The 25,284-nt window shown below is 54.2% G+C and overlaps 1 protein-coding gene across 1 annotated transcript in view; it reads right to left on the bottom strand.

The window, feature by feature from the left end:
* The window catches only part of LOC144807267 (avidin-related protein 1-like), a 37,877-nt gene extending 18,189 nt beyond the window's left edge, over positions 1–19,688 (bottom strand). The window contains exons 1-2 of the mRNA XM_078673108.1: positions 19,539–19,688; positions 7,493–7,676 (exon numbers count right to left, since the gene is read on the bottom strand). Coding sequence (XP_078529234.1) covers positions 7,493–7,676; positions 19,539–19,613 — 259 coding nt within the window. The 5' untranslated portion in view covers positions 19,614–19,688. The remainder of the gene's footprint in view (positions 1–7,492; positions 7,677–19,538) is intronic.
* Between the last annotated feature and the right edge of the window lie 5,596 nt (positions 19,689–25,284).

Raw genomic sequence — 25,284 nt, forward strand, 5'->3', positions numbered from 1 at the left:
TTGTCTTAAGATTGTTCTGTGAATCATCCCTAAAGAATTGTGGGCACCAGTTTTTCAATTTTAATATTATTGCTGCAAAATCTCATTAGGAAAAATATTCAAATTGATTACAAGCAGGAAAATGATTTTAAGTGCAACTGTTGCAGCGATGAACACGGGCTGTATCTTTGTGTAGAAAATCACAATTTGAAAAGATAAGGATGTGCCCTGAATCATAAATGTTTTCACACTAGGGATGGGCCCTTACAGGGTCAACTGCATCCAAAAGCAATCATGCTGGGGAAAAATCCTTTTGAATTTCAGAAGAACGCCCGGCCGCCAACCTGGCTGGTGGCTAGCTTCATCATCGGGTTCCCACCAGAGAGGCCGAGTGCGTCCCGCTGTGCTTCGACGCCTGATTGCTGCGAAAGGCAGTAAGAAGAGGGAATTTTCAAATGATCTCTAGGATCACCCTCCAAACCAGGAAGAATTCTGACAGTGGGGTCCTGGGACGAGGTGAAAAACTGATAGCGATGTTAGGAGATAGAAATGATCCTAAACGTCCTTCGGTTGGTCTATATGTTTCAGCCAATATCGAACAGATTACCAGGCTTTCTTCAGGACCAGAAGGGAAAAGGTGAAGGAAAAACTGCCTCAGTGTAGCGAAAGTACATATGCTAAGCTGCACCAACTATTGGAGGGTGAACCAGTCACTCACGGTTTTCACCTAGGGCAGTGAATATAAATACATTTAGGAAACATGGAACCCGGCAGGGCGGTGCCTGTAGTCACACATTCATCAAGGTCAACCGCCTGTGTCGGTCACCTATTGCGGCCCTGGCACCAGATCCCGGACACGCTTGTTCTTCCAAACACTGAGCTGGGAGCCCCAGACTGTCAAGGCGAACACCTCAAAACAATGACCTCAAAAGTAAATTGAAAGACTTTATGAATGGTGATCAGCAGAAAAGGACATTTGTGGCAGCAGGAAGTGTGTCACTTGTTGGTTCTCTAGAGAGGCAGGCACTACATCTCTGTGCTGCCTGTGTACACCCCCCCCAAGGGAGTCATTGATGGGCTGCGCCTGCAGGGGGCAGTGCACTGCTGCCCAAACATGATCATTCCACAGAGAGACAGACATAGAGACTGAGCTTCTTCACTCCGCAGAGTGAGCTCTTGAAGAGGTGTCATTGATGGGCTGCGCCTGCAGGGGGCAGTGCACGCTTACCCACGCATGCTCGTTCCACTGAGGGCCAGGCGTGGACGGGGATGGACACTGACCTTCTTCACTCAACAGTGTGAGTTCTTGAAGCGACGTCATCGCCTGACCCCCCTCATACCCTCCCCTCCCCTCTCTCTCTTTGCCCCTTTTCATTTCCTTTTCAGTGGTACTAAAGATTTGGGGGCTGCTTCAATCTCCTGGCACCCTCTTCACCCTTTTCACCCTCGGGTGGCTCAGAGCACAGACCCATTTCTACGAGGCCACGCAACGCCACCATGAGTGGCTTTTCATGGGCTGGTAGCTGTGGCGTAGGATGATGCAGCGCAAGCCGCTGCGTTGCCTTACTCTGTGCCGGGCGGTGGTCCCTGGGAGCTGCGGTGGGTGTTCCCACACGACACCCATGGGTTTGACGAATTCACAGATTTAGACAGATCTGAAAACCTAGGGTTGAATCAGAACTGTTCACCTCCCAGGACAGGCCTAACTAGAGAAAGATCATTATTCCTCCTAGTTTCTCCCTCTTGCTTTGCTTTGTGTGCTGCACTCTGCAGCACTCATAGAAAGAGAAAAATGCCTCCCTGGTGCAAGGGTGCCTGCGATGCTACAAGGCGGCCAAAACGTCTCCAACGCAGCGGGTCTCCAACGCAGCGGGAAAGGACAGAAATGCGCTGTATATCATAAAGATGGTACAAAAGGGGGTGGTGATGGACGGAGCATCAGAACCAATCAAACACTCACATCCAGTCAAAAGATCTGGGTTGAATCCATCACCGTTCTTTAGCCCACTCTGCCACCCCAGTTCAAACATGGCCATATGCAAATCAGTCTAACCCTGTGCCTCATGGGAACAGTCCAGCCCGAACTGCCAAGCCATGCCTTCCCAGGACCGGAAACAAGCTTCCGAGGACCGGTTTCTGGCATTTCAGCCGTCTTCAGCCCGGCTTGCTTGAATCCAGTGGCAAAGTGAGCAAGGGACTCACGTCTAAGCATACCCTGCCACACTTATGGCGGCAAAAGCGGTACAAAAGGGGGTGGTGATGGACGGAGCATCTGAACCAATCAAACACTCACACCCAGTCAAAAGATCTGGGTTTAATCCATCACCGTTCTTTAGCCCACTCTGCCACCCCAGTTCAGACATGTCTATATACAAATCAGTCTGACCCTGTGCCTCATGGGAACAGTCCAGCCCCAACTGCCAAGCCATGCCTTCGCTGAACCGGAAACAAGCTTCCGAGGACCGGTTTCTGGCATTCCAGCCGTCTTCAGCCCGGCTTGCTTGAATCCTGATGGTGCAGTGAGCAAGGGACTCACGTCTGAGCATACCCTGCCACACTTATGGCGGCCAAAAGCTGTACCAGCATTTTCAGCGAGTACCAATCATGCATTTATCCCCAGTCTAACGTGCACCCACCCACTCATCCACCTTGCTCAGCGCAGCCTCTGTCTCCCTTCAGTGCTGCGCGGTGCTGCGCGGTGCTGCGCGGTGCTGCGCTGTGCTTCTTTCACCCTGAGAAGGGAAGCAAGGCTGCACGCTGCAGGGGGAGGGGAAATGAAAGAGGTCTGTCTGCGTCTGTTATTGACCAGGCTGGCTGTGCAGACCGCAGCAGCAGTGGGAAGGCAGTGACACCGAGCAGGCGGCACTGGGTCTGTGCACAGCTCACTGTGCACAGCTCACTCACCCCCATCCCACCCTTGTTGCCCGAGCTGCAGGCAGGAGTGACCCTGGGTCTGTGCACAGCTCACTGTGCACAGCTCACTCACCCCCATCCCACCCTTGATCCCCGAGCTGCAGGCAGGAGTGACCCTGGGTCTGTGCACAGCTCACTATGCACAGCTCACTGGCACCATCCCTCCCTTGATCCCCGAGCTGCAGGTAGGAGTGACCCTGGGTCTGTGCACAGCTCACTATGCACAGCTCACTCACCCCCATCCCACCCTTGTTGCCCGAGCTGCAGGCAGGAGTGACCCTGGGTCTGTGCACAGCTCACTATGCACAGCTCACTGGCACCATCCCTCCCTTGATCCCCGAGCTGCAGGCAGGAGTGACCTTGGGTCTGTGCACAGCTCACTATGCACAGCTCACTCACCCCATCACACCCTTGATGCCCGAGCTGCAGGAAGGAGTGAACCTGGGTCTGTGCACAGCTCACTGTGCACAGCTCACTGGCCCCCATCACGCCCTTGATCCCCAAGCTGCAGGCAGGAGTGACCCTGGGTCTGTGCACAGCTCACTCTGCACAGCTCACTCACCCCCATCCCACCCTTGATCCCTGAGCTGCAGGCAGGAGTGATTCTGGATCTGTGCACAGCTCACTGTGCACAGCTCACTGGCCCCCATCACGCCCTTGATCCCCAAGCTGCAGGCAGGAGTGACCCTGGGTCTGTGCACAGCTCAATATGCACAGCTCACTCACCACATCCCGTCCGTGATCCCCGAGCTGCAGGCAGGAGTGACCCTGGGTCTGTGCACAGCTCACTATGCACAGCTCACTCACCACATCCCGTCCGTGATCCCCGAGCTGCAGGCAGGAGTGACCCTGGGTCTGTGCACAGCTCACTGGCCCCATCACGCCCTTGATCCCTGAGCTGCAGGCAGGAGTGACCCTGGGTCTGTGCACAGCTCACTATGCACAGCTCACTCACCACATCCCGTCCGTGATCCCGAGCTGCAGGTAGGAGTGACCCTGGGTCTGTGCACAGCTCACTATGCACAGCTCACTCACCACATCCCGTCCGTGATCCCCGAGCTGCAGGCAGGAGTGACCCTGGGTCTGAGCACAGCTCACTCACCCCCATCCCGCCCTTGATCCCCGAGCTGCAGGCAGGAGTGACCCTGGGTCTGTGCACAGCTCACTATGCACAGCTCACTCACCACATCCCGTCCGTGATCCCCGAGCTGCAGGCAGGAGTGACCCTGGGTCTGAGCACAGCTCACTGTGCACAGCTCACTGGCCCCATCACGCCCTTGATCCCTGAGCTGCAGGCAGGAGTGACCCTGGGTCTGTGCACAGCTCACTATGCACAGCTCACTCACCCCCATCCCGCCCTTGATCCCCGAGCTGCAGGCAGGAGTGACCCTGGGTCTCTGCACAGCTCACTGTGCACAGCTCACTGGCCCCATCCCGCCCGTGATCCCCGAGCTGCAGGTAGGAGTGACCCTGGGTCTGTGCACAGCTCACTATGCACAGCTCACTCACCCCATCCCACCCTTGTTGCCCGAGCTGCAGGCAGGAGTGATTCTGGATCTGTGCACAGCTCACTATGCACAGCTCACTGGCCCCCATCACGCCCTTGATCCCCGAGCTGCAGGCAGGAGTGACCCTGGGTCTGTGCACAGCTCACTATGCACAGCTCACTCACCCCCATCCCACCCTTGTTGCCCGAGCTGCAGGCAGGAGTGACCCTGGGTCTGTGCACAGCTCACTGTGCACAGCTCACTGGCCCCATCCCGCCCGTGATCCCCGAGCTGCAGGCAGGAGTGACCCTGGGTCTGTGCACAGCTCACTATGCACAGCTCACTCACCCCCATCCCACCCTTGTTGCCCGAGCTGCAGGCAGGAGTGACCCTGGGTCTGTGCACAGCTCACTATGCACAGCTCACTCACCCCCATCCCACCCTTGATGCCCGAGCTGCAGGCAGGAGGGACTCTGGGTCTGTGCACAGCTCACTATGCACAGCTCACTCACCCCCATCCCACCCTTGATCCCCGAGCTGCAGGCAGGAGTGACCCTGGGTCTGTGCACAGCTCACTTTGCACAGCTCACTCACCCCCATCCCGCCCTTGATCCCCGAGCTGCAGGCAGGAGTGACCCTGGGTCTGTGCACAGCTCACTTTGCACAGCTCACTCACCCCCATCCCGCCCTTGATCCCCGAGCTGCAGGCAGGAGTGACCCTGGGTCTGTGCACAGCTCACTATGCACAGCTCACTCACCACATCCCGTCCGTGATCCCCGAGCTGCAGGCAGGAGTGACCCTGGGTCTGAGCACAGCTCACTGTGCACAGCTCACTGGCCCCATCACGCCCTTGATCCCTGAGCTGCAGGCAGGAGTGACCCTGGGTCTGTGCACAGCTCACTATGCACAGCTCACTCACCCCCATCCCGCCCTTGATCCCCGAGCTGCAGGCAGGAGTGACCCTGGGTCTCTGCACAGCTCACTGTGCACAGCTCACTGGCCCCATCCCGCCCGTGATCCCCGAGCTGCAGGTAGGAGTGACCCTGGGTCTGTGCACAGCTCACTATGCACAGCTCACTCACCCCATCCCACCCTTGTTGCCCGAGCTGCAGGCAGGAGTGATTCTGGATCTGTGCACAGCTCACTATGCACAGCTCACTGGCCCCCATCACGCCCTTGATCCCCGAGCTGCAGGCAGGAGTGACCCTGGGTCTGTGCACAGCTCACTATGCACAGCTCACTCACCCCCATCCCACCCTTGTTGCCCGAGCTGCAGGCAGGAGTGACCCTGGGTCTGTGCACAGCTCACTGTGCACAGCTCACTGGCCCCATCCCGCCCGTGATCCCCGAGCTGCAGGCAGGAGTGACCCTGGGTCTGTGCACAGCTCACTATGCACAGCTCACTCACCCCCATCCCACCCTTGTTGCCCGAGCTGCAGGCAGGAGTGACCCTGGGTCTGTGCACAGCTCACTATGCACAGCTCACTCACCCCCATCCCACCCTTGATGCCCGAGCTGCAGGCAGGAGGGACTCTGGGTCTGTGCACAGCTCACTATGCACAGCTCACTCACCCCCATCCCACCCTTGATGCCCGAGCTGCAGGCAGGAGGGACTCTGGGTCAGTGCACAGCTCACTGTGCACAGCTCACTCACCCCCATCCCGCCCTTGATCCCTGAGCTGCAGGCAGGAGTGACCCTGGGTCTGTGCACAGCTCACTATGCACAGCTCACTCACCACATCCCGTCCGTGATCCCCGAGCTGCAGGAAGGAGTGAACCTGGGTCTGTGCACAGCTCACTATGCACAGCTCACTCACCACATCCCGTCCGTGATCCCCGAGCTGCAGGTAGGAGTGACCCTGGGTCAGTGCACAGCTCACTATGCACAGCTCACTCACCCCCATCCAACCCTTGTTGCCCGAGCTGCAGGCAGGAGTGACCCTGGGTCTGTGCACAGCTCACTGTGCACAGCTCACTGGCCCCATCCCGCCCGTGATCCCCGAGCTGCAGGCAGGAGTGACCCTGGGTCTGTGCACAGCTCACTGTGCACAGCTCACTCACCCCCATCCCACCCTTGATCCCCGAGCTGCGGGCAGGAGTGACCCTGGGTCTGTGCACAGCTCACTGAGCACAGCTCACTCACCCCCATCCCACCCTTGATCCCCGAGCTGCAGGCAGGAGTGACCCAGGGTCTGTGCACAGCTCACTCTGCACAGCTCACTCACCCCCATCCCACCCTTGTTGCCCGAGCTGCAGGCAGGAGTGACCCTGGGTCTGTGCACAGCTCACTATGCACAGCTCACTGGCCCCCATCACGCCCTTGATCCCCGAGCTGCAGGCAGGAGTGACCCTGGGTCTGTGCACAGCTCACTTTGCACAGCTCACTCACCCCTATCCCACCCTTGCTGCCCGAGCTGCAGGCAGGAGTGACCCTGGGTCTGTGCACAGCTCACTTTGCACAGCTCACTCACCCCTATCCCACCCTTGCTGCCCGAGCTGCAGGCAGGAGGGACTCTGGGTCAGTGCACAGCTCTCTGTGCACAGCTCACTGGCACCATCCCGCCCGTGATCCCCGAGCTGCAGTCAGGAGTGACCCTGGGTCTGTGCACAGCTCACTGTGCACAGCTCACTGGCCCCATCCCGCCCGTGATCCCCGAGCTGCAGGCAGGAGTGACCCTGGGTCAGTGCACAGCTCTCAGTGCACAGCTCACTCACCCCCATCCCACCCTTGTTCTCTGAGCTGCGGGCAGGAGTGACCCTGGGTCAGTACACAGCTCTCAGTGCACAGCTCACTGGCCCCATCCCGCCCGTGATCCCCGAGCTGCAGGCAGGAGTGACCCTGGGTCAGTGCACAGCTCTCAGTGCACAGCTCACTGGCCCCATTCCGCCCTTGATCCACGAGCTGCAGGCAGGAGTGACCCTGGGTCAGTGCACAGCTCAAATGCCAAGAAGGTGAAAAGGGTGGAGAAAGGAAGGTGGGAAGGAAAGTAGGAGCAGCAGGTGGGGGAGCAGACAAGTGCCAGTGGTGGTAAGTGGGAGAGGGAAGGGGCGTGGCCCCCTGGAGGTGTCAATCATACAACGGCCAGAAGCTGTCGCATTGCGCGATACTCACGGTCAGCCATGTTCTTCACTGCCACTCCGAAGGTGGGGCTGTCGCCAGCCTGCTGGTATCCAAGCAGGTGAGACTTCGGAGCGCCCTCGGATGATTGATAGGTGCCATCGATCGATCTGTTGACACCCAGCTCCATGGTCAGCAGGGTGCCATGCTCACTCTGCCAGATCCCGCCCACGTCACACTGGAAGAGAGGGGTGCGGGTGAGTTCATACTGAAAGACAGGGGCATGTGAGTTCACACTGAAAGAGAGGGTACGGGTGAGTTCACACTGAAAGAAAGGGTACGGGTGAGTTCACACTGAAAGACAGGGGCAGGTGAGTTCACACTGAAAGAGAGGGTACGGGTGAGTTCACACTGAAAGAGAGGGTACGGGTGAGTTCACACTGAAAGAGAGGGGCGGGTGAGTTCACACTGAAAGAGAGGGGCGGGTGAGTTTACACTGAAAGTGAGGGGCGGGTGAGTTCACACTGAAAGAGAGGGGCGGGTGAGTTCACACTGAAAGACAGGGGCGGGTGAGTTCACACTGAAAGACAGGGGCGGGTGAGTTCACACTGAAAGAGAGGGTACGGGTGAGTTCACACTGAAAGAGAGGGGCGGGTGAGCACACTGAAAGAGAGGGGCGGGTGAGTTCACACTGAAAGAGAGGGGCGGGTGAGTTCACACTGAAAGAGAGGGGCGGGTGAGTTCACACTGAAAGAGAGGGGCGGGTGAGTTCACACTGAAAGAGAGGGGCGGGTGAGTTCACACTGAAAGGCAGGGGCGGGTGAGTTCACACTGAAAGACAGGGGCGGGTGAGTTCACACTGAAAGAGAGGGGCGGGTGAGTTCACACTGAAAGAGAGGGCGTGGTGAGTTCACACTGAAAGAGAGGGGCGGGTGAGTTCACACTGAAAGAGAGGGGCGGGTGAGTTCACACTGAAAGAGAGGGGCGGGTGAGTTCACACTGAAAGAGAGGGGCGGATGAGTTCACACTGAAAGAGAGGGCGTGGTGAGTTCACACTGAAAGAGAGGGGCGTGGGTGAGTTCACACTAAATGAGAGAGGCACATGTGAGTTCACACGGGAGGGAAGGGGCTGGATGAGTTCACATGGGAGGGAAGGAGCCGGGTGAGTTCACACTGGAAGAGAGGGGCGGTGAGTTCACACTGAAAGAGAGGGGCGGGTGAGTTTACACTGAAAGTGAGGGGCGGGTGAGTTCACACTGAAAGAGAGGGGCGGGTGAGTTTACACTGAAAGTGAGGGGCAGGTGAGTTCACACTGAAAGAGAGGGGCGGGTGAGTTCACACTGAAAGACAGGGGCGGGTGAGTTCACACTGAAAGACAGGGGCGGGTGAGTTCACACTGAAAGAGAGGGTACGGGTGAGTTCACACTGAAAGAGAGGGGCGGGTGAGCACACTGAAAGAGAGGGGCGGGTGAGTTCACACTGAAAGAGAGGGGCGGGTGAGTTCACACTGAAAGAGAGGGGCGGGTGAGTTCACACTGAAAGAGAGGGGCGGGTGAGTTCACACTGAAAGAGAGGGGCGGGTGAGTTCACACTGAAAGGCAGGGGCGGGTGAGTTCACACTGAAAGACAGGGGCGGGTGAGTTCACACTGAAAGAGAGGGGCGGGTGAGTTCACACTGAAAGAGAGGGCGTGGTGAGTTCACACTGAAAGAGAGGGGCGGGTGAGTTCACACTGAAAGAGAGGGGCGGGTGAGTTCACACTGAAAGAGAGGGGCGGGTGAGTTCACACTGAAAGGCAGGGGCGGATGAGTTCACACTGAAAGAGAGGGCGTGGTGAGTTCACACTGAAAGAGAGGGGCGTGGGTGAGTTCACACTAAATGAGAGAGGCACATGTGAGTTCACACGGGAGGGAAGGGGCTGGATGAGTTCACATGGGAGGGAAGGAGCCGGGTGAGTTCACACTGGAAGAGAGGGGCGGGTGAGTTCACACTGGCTGAGAGGGGCGCGGGTGAGTTCACACTGGAAGAGAGGGGCACGTGGAAGTTCACACTGAAAGAGAGGGGCATGGGTGAGTTCACACTGGAAGAGAGGGGCGTGGGTGAGTTCACACTAAATGAGAGGGGCACAGGTGAGCTCACACTGGAAGAGTGAGCACAGGTGAGTTCACTCTGAAAGAGTGGGCACGGGTGAGTTCACGCTGAAAGAGAGGGGCCCAGGTTTGTTCACACTGTAAGAGAGGGGCGTGGGTGAGTTCCGACAGAATGAGAGGGACCGGGTGAGTTTACACTTGAAGACAGGGGCCAGCTGAATTCACATGGAAAGAGAGGGGCGAGTAAGTTCACACTGAAAGAGAGGGGGGCGGGTGAGTTCACACTGGAAGAGAGGAGCACGGGTGAGTTCAAACTGAAAAAGAGGGGCTGGGTAAGTTCACATGGAAAGAGAGGGGCTGGGTGAGTTCACACTGAAAGAGAGGGGCGGGTGAGTTCACACTGAAAGAGAGGGGCACGGGTGAGTTCAAACTGAAAGAGAGGGGCTGGGTAAGTTCACATGGAAAGAGAGGGGCTGGGTGAGTTCACACTGAAAGAGAGGAGCACGGGTGAGTTCAAACTGAAAGAGAGGGGCTGGGTAAGTTCACATGGAAAGAGAGGGGCTGGGTGAGTTCACACTGAAAGAGAGGGGCTGGGTGAGTTCACACTGAAAGAGAGGGGCGGGTGAGTTCACACTGAAAGAGAGGGGCTGGGTGAGTTCACACTGAAAGAGAGGAGCGTGGGTGAGTTCACACTGAAAGAGAGGGGTGCGGGTGAGTTCAAACTGAAAGAGAGGGGCGGGTGAGTTCACACTGAAAGAGAGGGGCTGGGTGAGTTCACACTGAAAGAGAGGGGCGTGGGTAAGTTCACACTGGAAGAGAGGGGCGTGGGTGAGTTCACACTGGAAGAGAGGGGCGCGAGTGAGTTCACATGGAAAGAGAGGGGCGTGGGTGAGTTCACACTGAAAGAGAGGGGCGGGTGAGTTCACACTGAAAGAGAGGGGTGCGGGTGAGTTCACACTGAAAGAGAGGGGTGCGGGTGAGTTCACACTGAAAGAGAGGGGTGCGGGTGAGTTCACACTGAAAGAGAGGGGCGTGGGTGAGTTCACACTGAAAGAGAGGGGCATGGGTGAGTTCAAACTGGAAGAGAGGGGCATGGGTGAGTTCAAACTGAAAGAGAGGGGCGTGGGTAAGTTCACACTGGAAGAGAGGGGCGTGGGTGAGTTCAAACTGAAAGAGAGGGGCGGGTGAGTTCACACTGAAAGAGAGGGGCATGGGTGAGTTCAAACTGAAAGAGAGGGGCATGGGTGAGTTCAAACTGAAAGAGAGGGGCGGGTGAGTTCAAACTGAAAGAGAGGGGCGGGTGAGTTCACACTGAAAGAGAGGGGCTGGGTAAGTTCACACTGAAAGAGAGGGGCGTGGGTGAGTTCACACTGGAAGAGAGGGGCGCGAGTGAGTTCACATGGAAAGAGAGGGGCGTGGGTGAGTTCACACTGAAAGAGAGGGGCGGGTGAGTTCACACTGAAAGAGAGGGGTGCGGGTGAGTTCACACTGAAAGAGAGGGGCGGGTGAGTTCACACTGAAAGAGAGGGGTGCGGGTGAGTTCACACTGAAAGAGAGGGGCGGGTGAGTTCACACTGAAAGAGAGGGGCGTGGGTGAGTTCACACTGGAAGAGAGGGGCGCGAGTGAGTTCACATGGAAAGAGAGGGGCGTGGGTGAGTTCACACTGGAAGAGAGGGGCGCGAGTGAGTTCACACTGGAAGAGAGGGGCGGGTGAGTTCACACTGAAAGAGAGGGGCGGGTGAGTTCACACTGAAAGAGAGGGGCGGGTGAGTTCACACTGAAAGAGAGGGGCGGGTGAGTTCACACTGAAAGAGAGGGGCGTGGGTGAGTTCACACTGGAAGAGAGGGGCGCGAGTGAGTTCACATGGAAAGAGAGGGGCGTGGGTGAGTTCACACTGGAAGAGAGGGGCGCGAGTGAGTTCACCCTGGAAGAAAGGGGCGCAGGTGAGTTCACACCGGAAGTGAGGAGCGCAGGTGAGTTCACACTGGAAGTGAGGAGCGCAGGTGAGTTCACACTGGAAGAGAGGAGCGCAGGTGAGTTCACACTGGAAGAGAGGAGCGCAGGTGAGTTCACACCGGAAGTGAGGAGCGCAGGTGAGTTCACACTGGAAGAGAGGGGCCGGGTGAGTTCACACCGGAAGAGAGGGGCCGGGTGAGTTCACACCGGAAGAGAGGGGCCAAGTGAGTTCACACAGAATTAGAGGGGCTGGGTGAGTACCCATTGGAAGAGAGGAGCCAGGTGAGTTCACACTGAAAGAGAGGGGCATGGGTGAGTTCACACTGGAAGAGAGGGGCCAGTGAGTTCACACTGAAAGAGAGGGGCCAGTGAGTTCACTAGTGAGCAGAAGCAGTGCAGTCCCCTTAGAGATGGGATAGTCAGTGCAGCGGGGAAAGGAGGGAGAAAAGTGGGGACTGTGGGCAGGGAATCAGAGGGGGGGAGGATGGGGTCAGTGGGTGGAGAATCAGAGGGGGGATACCCGAGGAAGGGGTCAGGGGGCGGAGAATCAGAGGGAGGATACCCGAGGATGGGGTCAGGGGGCGGAGAATCAGAGGGAGGATACCCGAGGATGGGGTCAGGTGCGGAGAATCAGAGGGGGGGATACCCGAGGATGGGGTCAGTGGGTGGAGAATCAGAGGGAGGATACCCGAGGATGGGGTCAGTGGGTGGAGAATCAGAGGGAGGATACCCGAGGATGGGGTCAGGGGGGCGGAGAATCAGAGGGGGGATACCCGAGGATGGGGTCAGTGGGTGGAGAATCAGAGGGAGGATACCCGAGGATGGGGTCAGTGGGTGGAGAATCAGAGGGGGGATACCCAAGGATGGGGTCAGTGGGTGGAGAATCAGAGGGGGGATACCCGAGGATGGGGTCAGGGGGCGGAGAATCAGAGGGAGGATACCCGAGGATGGGGTCAGTGGGTGGAGAATCAGAGGGGGGATACCCGAGGATGGGGTCAGGGGGGCGGAGAATCAGAGGGAGGATACCAGAGGATGGGGTCAGTGGGTGGAGAATCAGAGGGAGGATACCCGAGGATGGGGTCAGGGGGCGGAGAATCAGAGGGAGGATACCCAAGGATGGGGTCAGTGGGTGGAGAATCAGAGGGAGGATACCCGAGGATGGGGTCAGTGGGTGGAGAATCAGAGGGGGGATACCCGAGGATGGGGTCAGGGGGCGGAGAATCAGAGGGAGGATACCAGAGGATGGGGTCAGGGGGCGGAGAATCAGAGGGAGGATACCCGAGGATGGGGTCAGGGGGCGGAGAATCAGAGGGAGGATACCCGAGGATGGGGTCAGTGGATGGAGAATCAGAGGGAGGATACCCGAGGATGGGGTCAGTGGGTGGAGAATCAGAGGGGGGATACCCGAGGATGGGGTCAGGGGGGCGGAGAATCAGAGGGGGGATACCCGAGGATGGGGTCAGGGGGGCGGAGAATCAGAGGGAGGATACCCGAGGATGGGGTCAGTGGGTGGAGAATCAGAGGGGGGATACCCGAGGATGGGGTCAGGGGGGCGGAGAATCAGAGGGAGGATACCCGAGGATGGGGTCAGTGGGTGGAGAATCAGAGGGAGGATACCCGAGGATGGGGTCAGGGGGCGGAGAATCAGAGGGAGGATACCCGAGGATGGGGTCAGGGGGCGGAGAATCAGAGGGAGGATACCCGAGGATGGGGTCAGTGGATGGAGAATCAGAGGGAGGATACCCGAGGATGGGGTCAGTGGGTGGAGAATCAGAGGGGGGATACCCAAGGATGGGGTCAGTGGGTGGAGAATCAGAGGGGGGATACCCGAGGATGGGGTCAGGGGGCGGAGAATCAGAGGGAGGATACCCGAGGATGGGGTCAGTGGGTGGAGAATCAGAGGGGGGATACCCGAGGATGGGGTCAGGGGGGCGGAGAATCAGAGGGAGGATACCAGAGGATGGGGTCAGTGGGTGGAGAATCAGAGGGAGGATACCCGAGGATGGGGTCAGGGGGCGGAGAATCAGAGGGAGGATACCCAAGGATGGGGTCAGTGGGTGGAGAATCAGAGGGAGGATACCCGAGGATGGGGTCAGTGGGTGGAGAATCAGAGGGGGGATACCCGAGGATGGGGTCAGGGGGCGGAGAATCAGAGGGAGGATACCAGAGGATGGGGTCAGGGGGCGGAGAATCAGAGGGAGGATACCCGAGGATGGGGTCAGGGGGCGGAGAATCAGAGGGAGGATACCCGAGGATGGGGTCAGTGGATGGAGAATCAGAGGGAGGATACCCGAGGATGGGGTCAGTGGGTGGAGAATCAGAGGGGGGATACCCGAGGATGGGGTCAGGGGGGCGGAGAATCAGAGGGGGGATACCCGAGGATGGGGTCAGGGGGGCGGAGAATCAGAGGGAGGATACCCGAGGATGGGGTCAGTGGGTGGAGAATCAGAGGGGGGATACCCGAGGATGGGGTCAGGGGGGCGGAGAATCAGAGGGAGGATACCCGAGGATGGGGTCAGTGGGTGGAGAATCAGAGGGAGGATACCCGAGGATGGGGTCAGGGGGCGGAGAATCAGAGGGAGGATACCCGAGGATGGGGTCAGGGGGGCGGAGAATCAGAGGGAGGATACCCGAGGATGGGGTCAGTGGGTGGAGAATCAGAGGGAGGATACCCGAGGATGGGGTCAGTGGGTGGAGAATCAGAGGGGGGATACCCGAGGAAGGGGTCAGGGGGCGGAGAATCAGAGGGGGGATACCCGAGGAAGGGGTCAGGGGGCGGAGAATCAGAGGGAGGATACCCGAGGATGGGGTCAGGGGGGCGGAGAATCAGAGGGAGGATACCCGAGGATGGGGTCAGGGGGGCGGAGAATCAGAGGGAGGATACCCGAGGATGGGGTCAGGGGGCGGAGAATCAGAGGGAGGATACCCGAGGATGGGGTCAGGGGGCGGAGTCAGAGGGGGGATACCCGAGGAAGGGGTCAGGGGGCGGAGAATCAGAGGGGGGATACCCGAGGAAGGGGTCAGGGGGCGGAGAATCAGAGGGGGGATACCCGAGGAAGGGGTCAGGGGGCGGAGAATCAGAGGGGGGATACCCGAGGATGGGGTCAGTGGGCGGAGTCAGAGGTGTGGCCCGAAGAAGCAAAACATCCTAATCTTTACTATTTGTTTGGCATTTCACTGACCAGCTACAGCTTATAACATTATTTATTTCAACCAATGGATACACAGGTTTATTTAAGGTTTAATTTGAGTTATTGACACTAAAATACACTCACAAAGTGGGATATGGTTCAAATCACAGAAGGCCCTAAATACTCTTAAAAGTGCAAGCACGAGACATTTGTGTCTGGGCCATGGAGTCATCAGCTCTTCTCCTCCCTTTTTCCACATGAGCAGTTCAAACATTAATGGCAAAATATTAAATGTCCCATTTTGCCAATGTTTTCCACATAATTATGGCTCTGCCATATTTGCGACACCATACTTCATCTGCTGCATAATCAGATGATTTTAATAAAAAAATTGTTTGTAGCTCCAACAGATCAAAAGGTACAAAAAATGTGACTTGTGTTGCTGCGAAGTGGACAGCTCTTTTGCAAAGGTTGACTGGTCACCTTTCCCACTGCTGCATTTCTATGTCACACTGGCACTAATAAAGCAACATCTTTGCATAGACTGTAGGTATGTGTAAAAATGTCAAAATGATAATGTATCAGATAATATACCGCAATACGCTGCAGCCTTTTCTGCTGCATGATTTAGCCAACACCTCCACATAATTTTTCTGCATAATTCCAATGGCCCGAAAGCAGGCAGCACATGATAAAAGGGCTTGTGAATAAGCCAGAGAGACCGTGAAGTTTGCAAACTTAGGTCAGTGTGCATGCAGATACTACTGCATTGCTGATCCCTGGCGAGTTGCAGCTACTCCTGCTGAAAGAAGGCCAATGGAGGTGCCAATGGGTGAGGCGGGCTGACCTCCAGAGTCCTGTGACCTCAGTGACAAAGTCACTGTCACTCTAGAGTGTGCTGCTCCAGAGGCCTGAATGCAAGACTGGAGGCGAGCTTCTGTATGGTTTGTGGTGGACAGGCTTCAAGGTTAACCCACATGGCCACTGCTTGGTCCACCTGCTGAGCAGGGCAGGTGAAGTGGACACTGTCCTTGTATTCTCTGGGCAAGAAGGTAGAGACACAGGGGCATATTTACAAGACCCTTTTGCCACCAGAGCGGCACTTTTTTGGACGCTCAGGTGTCATTATGCCATTCACATATTTTCATAGTGGCGCTCAGCCACTTAACGTGGCTTAACGCCACCTTGTAAATATGACCCTTTCCGCAGCAGTCCTCTGCGGCAAAGGGGTGTGCAGTGGGTGCTGCCATTGCTTTTTCATGCCGTCCCGGATTTACAAGGCTGAGGCAGCGCCAAAATTGAAAGCCAGGGAATAAGTGGTCTTAGAATGGCGATGCAAGGTAAAATTATTAATTTCTCCTAATTTTTTGTCCTTTCCATGTGCGATGCATCACACGTAGAAGGAGCAAATCGCCATTAATGACTGTTTATGTGCAGGAAGGGGCCTGTTCCTGCAGATAAACAATCGAAGCTGCAGCGCAGGCATCCTTGCAACGCGGAGGCAGGGAGCCTGCGTGGCACTAGGGAGCTTTTTTTTCACCATCACTAGGGGAAACACAGAGGCGTGCCGTATTTTTGTACGTACAATGTCGAAACGCGGCACGGCCAACTTTAGATTTAAACGGCCGAGTCTTATTTACAGGCCCTGGCTATTTCTGCCATCCTTGGAGGCATTTTTAAAATAAAAGAGTAGGTAAACAGAGTCTATTCTATTGAAAAGGTTGGGGCACGCAATACCCTCCAGATCCCGCCCACTTCGACAACTCCATCAGTGGCCATATCAGGTAGAGGACACAAGAGAACCTGAGGATGCTATAGTCCTACCTTTATGTCATATCTCTACAAATGAGGTAGAATCTATCAACAGGCATGTGCTCCAAACAGGAGGACATGCGTAACGTTATGGTCATAGCAACAGCCACGTGGTGCAAACTGCAGGACATGTGTGACATTGTAGTCATACCAACAGGCATATGCAGCAAACTGCAGGACATGCATGACGTTATGATCATATCAGCAGACACTTCCCTCAAACAGCAGGACTAGCCGAATGGTCTGTCTCAGCATGACACACCTTTGTTATGGTCTGTCCCAGCTGGACTCACCTATGTTATGGTCTGTCTCAGCTGGACTCACCTTTGTTATGGTCTGTCTCAGCTGGACTCACCTTTGTTATGGTCTGTCTCAGCTGGACTCACCTTTGTTATGGTCTGTCTCAGCTGGACTCACCTTTGTTATGGTCTGTCCCAGCTGGACTCACCTTTGTTATGGTCTGTCTCAGCTGGGCACAGCTTTGTTATGGTCTATCTCATCTGGACTAACCTTTGTTATGGTCTGTCCCAGCTGGACTCACCTTTGTTATAGTCTGTCCCAGCTGGACTCACCTTTGTTATGGTCTGTCTCAGCTGGACTCACCTTTGTTATGGTCTGTCTCATCTGGACTAACCTTTGTTATGGTCTGTCCCAGCTGGACTCACCTTTGTTATAGTCTGTCCCAGCTGGACTAACCTTTGTTATGGTCTGTCCCAGCTGGACTCACCTTTGTTATGGTCTGTCTCAGCTGGACTCACCGTTGTTATGATCTGTCTCATCTGGACTAACCTTTGTTATGGTCTGTCCCAGCTGGGCTCACCCTTGTTATGGTCTCTCTCAGCTGGATGCACCTTTGTTACGCTCTTGTCCCAGCTGGACACACCTTTGTTATGATCTGCCTCAGCTGGAAACACCTTTGTTATGGTCTGTCTCAGCTGGGCACACCTTTGTTACGGTCTATCTTGGCAGAACACACATGTGTTATGGTCTGTCTTAGTTGGACTAACCTTTGTTATGGTATATCTCAGCTGGGCACACCCTTTTTATGGTCTGTCTCAGCTGGGCACAGCTTTGCTATGGTGTCTCTCAGCTGGACACACCTTTGTTATGATCTCTCTCATCTGAAAACACCTTTGTTATGGTCTTTCTCAGCTGGACACCCCTTTGTTATGGTCAGTCTCATCTGGACACACCTTTTTTATGGTCGTTCTGAGCTGGACACACCTTTGTTATGGTCTGTCTCATCTGGACACACCTTTGTTATGGTCTGTTTCAGCTGGACACACCATTGTTATGGTCTTTCTCAGCTGGAAACACCTTTGTTATGGTCGGTCTCATCTGGACACACCTTTGTTATGCTCTGTCTCAGCTGGACGCATCTTTGTTTTGGTCTGTCTCAGCGATATGCACCTTTGTTATGATCTATCTCAACTGGACGCATCTTTGTTATGGTCTGTCTCAGCTGGACGCACCTTTGTTATGGTCTGTCTCTGCTGGACGCACCTTTGTTATGGTCTGTCTCAGCTGGACGCACCTTTGTTATGGTCTGTCTCAGCTAGGCGCATCTTTGTTATGGTCTGTCTCAGCAATATGCACCTTTGTTATGGTCTGTCTCAGCTGGACGCACCTTTGTTATGGTCTGTCTCAGCGATATGCACCTGTATTATGCTCGGTCTCAGCTGGACTAACCTTTGTTATGGTCTATCTCCTCTGGACACACCTTTGTTTGAGGCAGCATTGCTTCCATAGAGGAGCAGTCAGCCAGGAGCCTGCAGGGAGTGGCAGGTGCTCTGCTTGCCTGTACAGTGTCTGCAGTTGGAGAGTAGAACGAGCACCAGAGGAAGGCTGGAGATATTGAGCCACAGCATCAGGAGCAAGCAGAGAGCCTGTACGGCGCATGCGCAGCGAGTGCTCCAAGGTGCATTGGGAGGAGGTATCCTGGAGCCTTTGGTAACGATGGCCAAGAGTCTGTGTGTGTTCCAGGGCTGAGCCTCTATCCATGGCTGCATTTCACAAACCCAGACAATCAATCAATCAATCAATCACAGGCATTTATATAGCGCACTACTTACCCGGAGGGTCTCAAGGCGCTAGGGGGGGGGGTGCTGCTACTGCTCGAATAGCCAGGTCTTGAGCTGCTTCCTGAAGGCGAGGTGGTCTTGGGTCAGGCGCAGGTCGGTCGGGAGGGAGTTCCAGGTCTTGGCGGCCAGGTAGGAGAAGGACCTTCCTCCCGTTGTCATTCTTCGGATGCGGGGGACGGCGGCGAGGGCGTGGTTGGCTGATCAGAGGTGTCGTTTGGGAGCGTAGAAGTTGATGCGGTTGTTGAGGTAGCTGGGGCCTTGATCGTGTAGGGCTTTGTGTGCGTGGGTGAGGAGGCGGAAGGTGATTCTTTTGTTGACGGGGAGCCAATGCAGGTCTCTCAGATGTCCGGAGATGTGGCTGTGTCGTGGGATGTCGAGGATGAGTCTGGCTGAGGCGTTCTGGATCCGCTGGAGTCTCTTCTGGAGCTTGGCGGTGGTTCCGGCGTAGAGGGCGTTGCCGTAGTCCAGTCGGCTGGTGACGAGGGCCTGGGTGACCGTCTTCCTGGTCTCGGTGGGGATCCACCGGAAGATCTTCCGTAGCATGCGCAGGATGTTGAAGCATGACGAGGAGACGGCGTTGACTTGTCTGGTCATGGAGAGGGAGGAGTCCAGGATGAAGCCCAGGTTGCGTGCGTGGTCTGTCGGTTTGGGTGCGCTGCCCAGGACGGGGGGCCACCAGGAGTTGTCCCAGGCAGAGGGTGATGATCCAAGGATGAGGACTTCCGTCTTGTCAGAGTTCAGTTTCAGGCGGCTGCTCGACATCCACTCGGCCACGTCTTTCATCCCTTCGTGAAGGTTGGCTCTGGCGGCGGCGGGGTCGTTGGTCAGGGAGAGGATCAGCTGGGTGTCGTCAGCGTAGGAGATGATGTTGACAGCCCTCCTCCTCTTCTCATGACCACAGTCCCTTCCCTAGCTAGACTCTGCACAGCTTGCAAGAGATTTCCCACAATAATCAGAGATGAGCATTTACACTGAGTTGTCTCACCCAACAGGCAAAAAGGTCCTATCATGTCAAAGACTGCATCTTACCTTTCCATGGACAGAGTCAGCGACGACGCCTAGGAGTACCAGTGCGATGACCCCGGAGAGGCAGCGGAGAGCCATTGTGCTGGAATGAGGAATACTCCCATCCACCGAGCCACCTCCTTATATACCTCTCCATGCGACATGTGCTGCCGAAACATGTCGTCTCCCAATAAAAAAGATGAGCCATACTCTGTTATGAAAGGCTCTTAAAAGCAGATGATCCAGACGAAGGAGTATTTCAACATACCAGGGCGGAGGAGGCGTCCTCAACATGATGTTTGTCTTTGGAATCATCATTCAATGCACCGTGAAATGTATTCCAAATAATGCGCTCTTATCTTGTTAATGACATCCCAAAGGGGATAAAACGGGACTCTCCCACTCTTACACAAGCAAGCTCCATGAACACAGATAAGTGAATCATCGCCGCCCCACCCGCCCCATCACTCTATCCTCACACAAGGGCAATGAAACCTGGACTCATTCTTTTCCGGCGTTGCCCACATGGATGCCACCTGATGCCAGCCTGCATGGCAGATAATCACTCACTCCCTGTGAAACCCTTGCACAAGGCAAACTTGTTTTTTAGAAGCAGGGTGGACAAGATTATCTCTCCAGACCCTAAAATTGTGATTTTTCTTCCAGTTTTTTTGTTTTTTTGTCTTGTTGCCAGATTCTGTCCTGGAGAAGAGCAGTGGGGAGTATTACAACTGGTTGTGGTTGTTGAAGCACATCCAGACCTGCAACTTTTGAATGATTGATTGACTGCGTGTATGAAGCGCCTGCCAAAAACCTGCCCTACCAAACAAAAAGATTTGAGCTCGAGCAGAAAATCATGTAATGTCCAAAGGTAATGAATTCCAAGGTTTATGACCCTCGACAGAGAACCATCACCTGTGTTTGGTAGACACAGTACTTCCGGGCCCTACTGCAGACACAGAGCATGCACGCTTAACTTAGGGCAATGTGTAAAGTATTTATGCAGTACCAAAACAGTAATAATGTCAAACCCCCAAACAATAGAAAATCCCAAATTAAATTAGGAAAAAAGACAACAATCCAAAAAGGGAAACTACAGATAGGAACTTTAAATGTTTTAAGTACAAATATTGCCAAAACAGGGGCGTAACAAACACCCCCACAGCTCCGCGGTGCAGGGGGGGCCACTCTTCAGTAAATTAAGGGGGCCCCCTCAGCTCTTTGGTGATAGCCGTGAGAGAGAGGCTTGCGCTAAAGCAAGCCTCTCTCCCTCTAAAGCAGGGGCAGTCTGCAGCCTGCTCTGAGCTCCTCGTGCTGACTGAAGAGAAACAAAGTAATAGCTTACATTGTTTCTCTTCAGTCAGAGACACAGGCCAGGACGGAAAAGGGATGGGGTGGGGGCCCCAGAGAGAGCCGGAGGCAGCACAGAGGAGAGCTGACAGGGGAAAGGATGGAAGTGGTGACCTAGAGACAGCATTCCCCACAGAGCACTGCTCCTCTGAGAAGAGGCAGCACAGAGCTGACAGGGCCAGGAAGGTTTGCAGCTCCAGGAATAGGACTCTGCTGGGACGCATTGGATGGTAAGCAAGCATTGGAAATGCAATAGTCCTCGCATTTGTTTGTATTGGAGCTATTGGCATTGTAAATGGCAATGTTTTTTACGTATTTGTTACAGAGTGTATGCATGTGGTTTGTTGTGGAATCATGTGGGTTGGATGGAATTAGTTAGTTGTGTAATTGTGTGGCTTGGAAATGTGTGGTGTGGAGGGAATGTGTATTGGAATTATGTGGCATGGGTGCTGTGGAATTATGTGGATAGTAAATATGTTGTATTTAATGTCCTTGAATTATTTGGGTTGGGATTGTATGAAGCTAAATACAAAAACTTAAACTGTCCTCATCAGGGCCAGTCTAGGATTTTCGGGGGCCCTGGGCAACAGGGAATGTGCGAGGCCCCTGAAAGTTACATAGATGACACCTTCTGGGCTGGGGGACGGGGGGCTGCTTTGTGCACACTCCACCTGGGCCGCAGCTCCTCCTCTCAGCCCCCCTCAAGCACCTCTTTTACAGCCCATTTCAGACTGAAGGTGTGAAACTTGCTTGGGGGACTGAGAGTTAAACCTGTGTGAGCTAAAGTGCTGACAATGGGCGTCCTGCGGAGTCTCTGAATGGACAGCCGGAGAGGTGTCCCCCCCTCCCCTAGGCCTTCACACACCATTCCTTATAGGCCCCAGGAGGGGGGCCTCCTCCCATGAGCCATATTGTAAAGAGACACATTTATTTCACTTTGATTGGCAGGGGTACCAGAAGGATTCGTGTTTCGTGTTGCCATTGTGCGGGGCCCCATCCTGGTAGGCAGAGTGTGAGGCCCTGGACAGCTGCCCACACTGCCCATGCCTAGCGCTGGCCCTAGTCCTCATGGTATCTAGCACTTTTTGTTTTTAAAGAGATAGTTTTGGTATTTATCTGTGATTAATCTGCCATAAACATAGCGCAATGTATTAACCTTTCCAAAACTATGGTCCGGAATTCCATTGCACGAGCAGCGGTAGGAGCAGGGGAGCGGGGCTTTAGCAAGACGCAATGCAGACAAGAGGAGGGACTATTACACGCTGTAACAGGAGGAACCATGAAAGTACTTTCATGGCCAACAATATTATTCTCTTAGTGAAATTGCCTGGGCATCAACCAAGCTGCCTGGGGGTGGGGACTTTGAAAAGCAGTCCACCAAAGGGGGGCCAGCATTTCTGACTGGCACAGCAGAGAGAGATTGGAAAGCGCTCTGACTCTAAGCTTGACCTAAAAAGCAGAGCTATGCTGCTACATTGGGTCTAGGAACCCAGGTTAAAATTTCAGAATCAGACTTTTCGTCCAGCATGCATGGCCCTGTTGGAAAAATCAGGGCAGGCTGAAAGTCAGTGACATGCTGCCAGCTGAGCACCTAGTATAGCAGGGCCTAGGGAGGAGGGGGGTGAGAGGGCACAACCTCTGCCCCCCAGAGTACACAGTGGATGCTGGGTGCCAAACATGAGGTGTTGGAGATGCCAAGATGGACCAGTAAAGCTTGACACAGACCCCAGGACAGGCTTTCAGCTGAGTGCAACCTAAAGTCCCAACACCCAAAGGGATGCCTGAAGGGGTCTTTTGTAATGGGGTCACTTTATAGCTGCTATGGCCATAGCTTCCTACTATCTCTTTAGGGAACAAGAGATACAACACCTTATGTCACACTCAAAAACACGCCCTGTTAATGCAAGTAAATGTGAGGAGGAGAGTGGGAGAAGGCTGAGATAGGCCCCAAAGGTCCTTTTCCTGCTGACCTCTGTACATCCACAAGCATATGTACACACGAGGGATAGTTGCCCCTTTCCCCTTACCGGCTTTGTGTTAAACATGCAGGCAAGAGTTCTATGTGTACAAGTCTCAGAGCCTGTGTACACGTGTACACATGTCTTTTGGGTACAACTCCCAGGGCCACAGATGAACCTGTGTAAACTAGGGATGACTGCAGATGTTTTCCTACATTCCAGTGTCCGTGTTCATCCTCCTGGCTCCCAGTCACATGCATGTGCACATAGGCAGCTTGAAGGCTTCTTTCTACTCTGTGTGAAACCAGGAGCCTCCTGTTATATTCAATGCATTGATATGTTGACATCAGAGGCTCTGTTTAACCCCTTCTATCCTAGTGGTGTACGGTTGGAGAAGAATGGAAGGAAACAAAATAGTTTTTTTTAAAAAGGGGGTGTCTCCCAGGCAGTCATAATGGAATAATAACTGGAATACTGGTTCAGACAGGCATCCCCTTCGGGTCCCTCTGGGAACACGCAGACGCCAGAAGTTATTGTCGCCTTGGCTGAAGCACAAGCTATCCATGACATTGTGGGGCTGCCGCCTTGACAGGATGCTAACGCTCTCTTAACTGAGGTGTCCCACATGTTCAGCTCTATCCACTGCTACCTAATCTCAAAGCTTGTGGTGTAGTTCTCAAAAACAGCAGGCACGTAGTTGTGAAAGACGGAGGTGACGGCAGCTGCAAGTTAGTACAACACTTTGAATTTTACTTGTGTTGATGGAATATTATATTATTAATGTTAAAATGTGAATATTTTGCCGACCCATTGATCTTTTATGGGTCAGATCTTTTTATTAATTTTTCCAGGAACAAATACTCTTACCTAAATCCAAAGGCCGATGAGGTAGAACACTTGGAGAACAGAATAAGGAGATAGATGGCGAGGAAGGGAGGATACCAAGGGGGACTGGGAAAGGTTAGAGGGAAGCAATACAATTTCAGGGTCTTTCACCCAGGGAGCATAGCCGCTCTCGCCAGAATTAACTCTTTTGCAACGTATTCAGTGTCAGCATGGTGGGTCTTTTATTGCGTCATACCCACTGCGGTCAGTCTTTTTCTTGCTGATCAGGCGTGCCCCCTGTCAGCTGGTGTACTCATAAGTAAAGAGGACTAGTAAGTTCCCAAAAGTCCTGTGCCAGATATTGGAGGGAAACATCCTTTACAACGAAACTTTTACCACGCAGTGCTGTTACAACGCAAGTATTACAACGAAAACCTTTACAACGCATTACACTGGGTAGCGCTCTAGGATAGGGAATAGTTTTAATTTACTATCCAACACCTTCCCTAGTGTCCACGGGGACTGGAGTTGGAATAGTAAATTAAACTATTCACTATCCAGCACCCCCAAGTGTAATGCGCTGTAAAGGTTTGCGTTGTAATACTTGCGTTGTAACAGCATGCGTGGTAAAAGCATGCGTTGTAACGTCATACATCCGATATTGGATGCATGGGCCCCTCATTTTGTCAAAGTGTAGCAACTTGTTCTGACGGCAAGCAGTAAGGTAGTTCATCCCTGTGAGGTCCCACAGTTTATGCAGCCAGTCAAAGTCAGACGACAATGTATATGTGCCCCATTTGGTTTTGATACTTTTATCAAGAACACAGGTCCTGAGCTTAACAAATACTTCTGTAGATGTCACACATAGACTTAAATAAGAGCTATGGCTTTAGTTTTCTCCAATGTCCAGCCGGACAAGGATTTATTTATTTTCAAGGTTTTGTAGAGATTTGCGAATACGTGAAACACGTCATGAATCAACAAACTGGGCACAAGCCTGTACCAAGTCAGGGAGAAGAAACGATAAGGGGAAAGAATAAGGAAAGTTTAAACAGGCAAAAAAAGCTGGAGTACAATGCAATCGCGTGTAAGCACACACAAACAGTAACTGTAATTGATATATACAATTTAAGACATGCAGTTCTGTTACAACAGTCAACGTGACGTTTCGATCCCTAGCTCCAATTATTTAACTGGGATCATCTTCAGGACTATTGTTTTTGCTATTGCCTGAAATGTTAAAAGCCAGATCGCGATAGGCGAGTGACGTTCAGGAGGCGCATAGATATGGAGCCTCATCGGTGCAGGCGGTCACCTTAACATGTCCACGAGGAGCCTGGAGAGGCTTCTATGAACTGGAAGGCGGGACGGCAACTTTTACGTTCAATGAACTTCGTCCTGGTGCGGATAGCCTTTTACTTGTGTCTGGGGCTCAGTTGATTGGTTGAGGTTGGAGGGTTTGTGGAAGGCGGCTGCTGGAATATGCAGTCCGCTGCCGTCTGATCCTCAATGGGATCACGTGCTCTGCTTAGTCCCGTCCTTCTCGCCATCGAGCGAGATCGGGAGGGACAATCTTGTTCAGGTTTCTATGGTCATTAGACCTTTCCCTATCTCTAGGAATTATGCTGCCACCAGTG

Source organism: Lissotriton helveticus, unplaced genomic scaffold, assembly GCF_964261635.1.
Source record: "Lissotriton helveticus unplaced genomic scaffold, aLisHel1.1 SCAFFOLD_570, whole genome shotgun sequence".
NCBI classification, from domain to species: domain Eukaryota; kingdom Metazoa; phylum Chordata; class Amphibia; order Caudata; family Salamandridae; genus Lissotriton; species Lissotriton helveticus.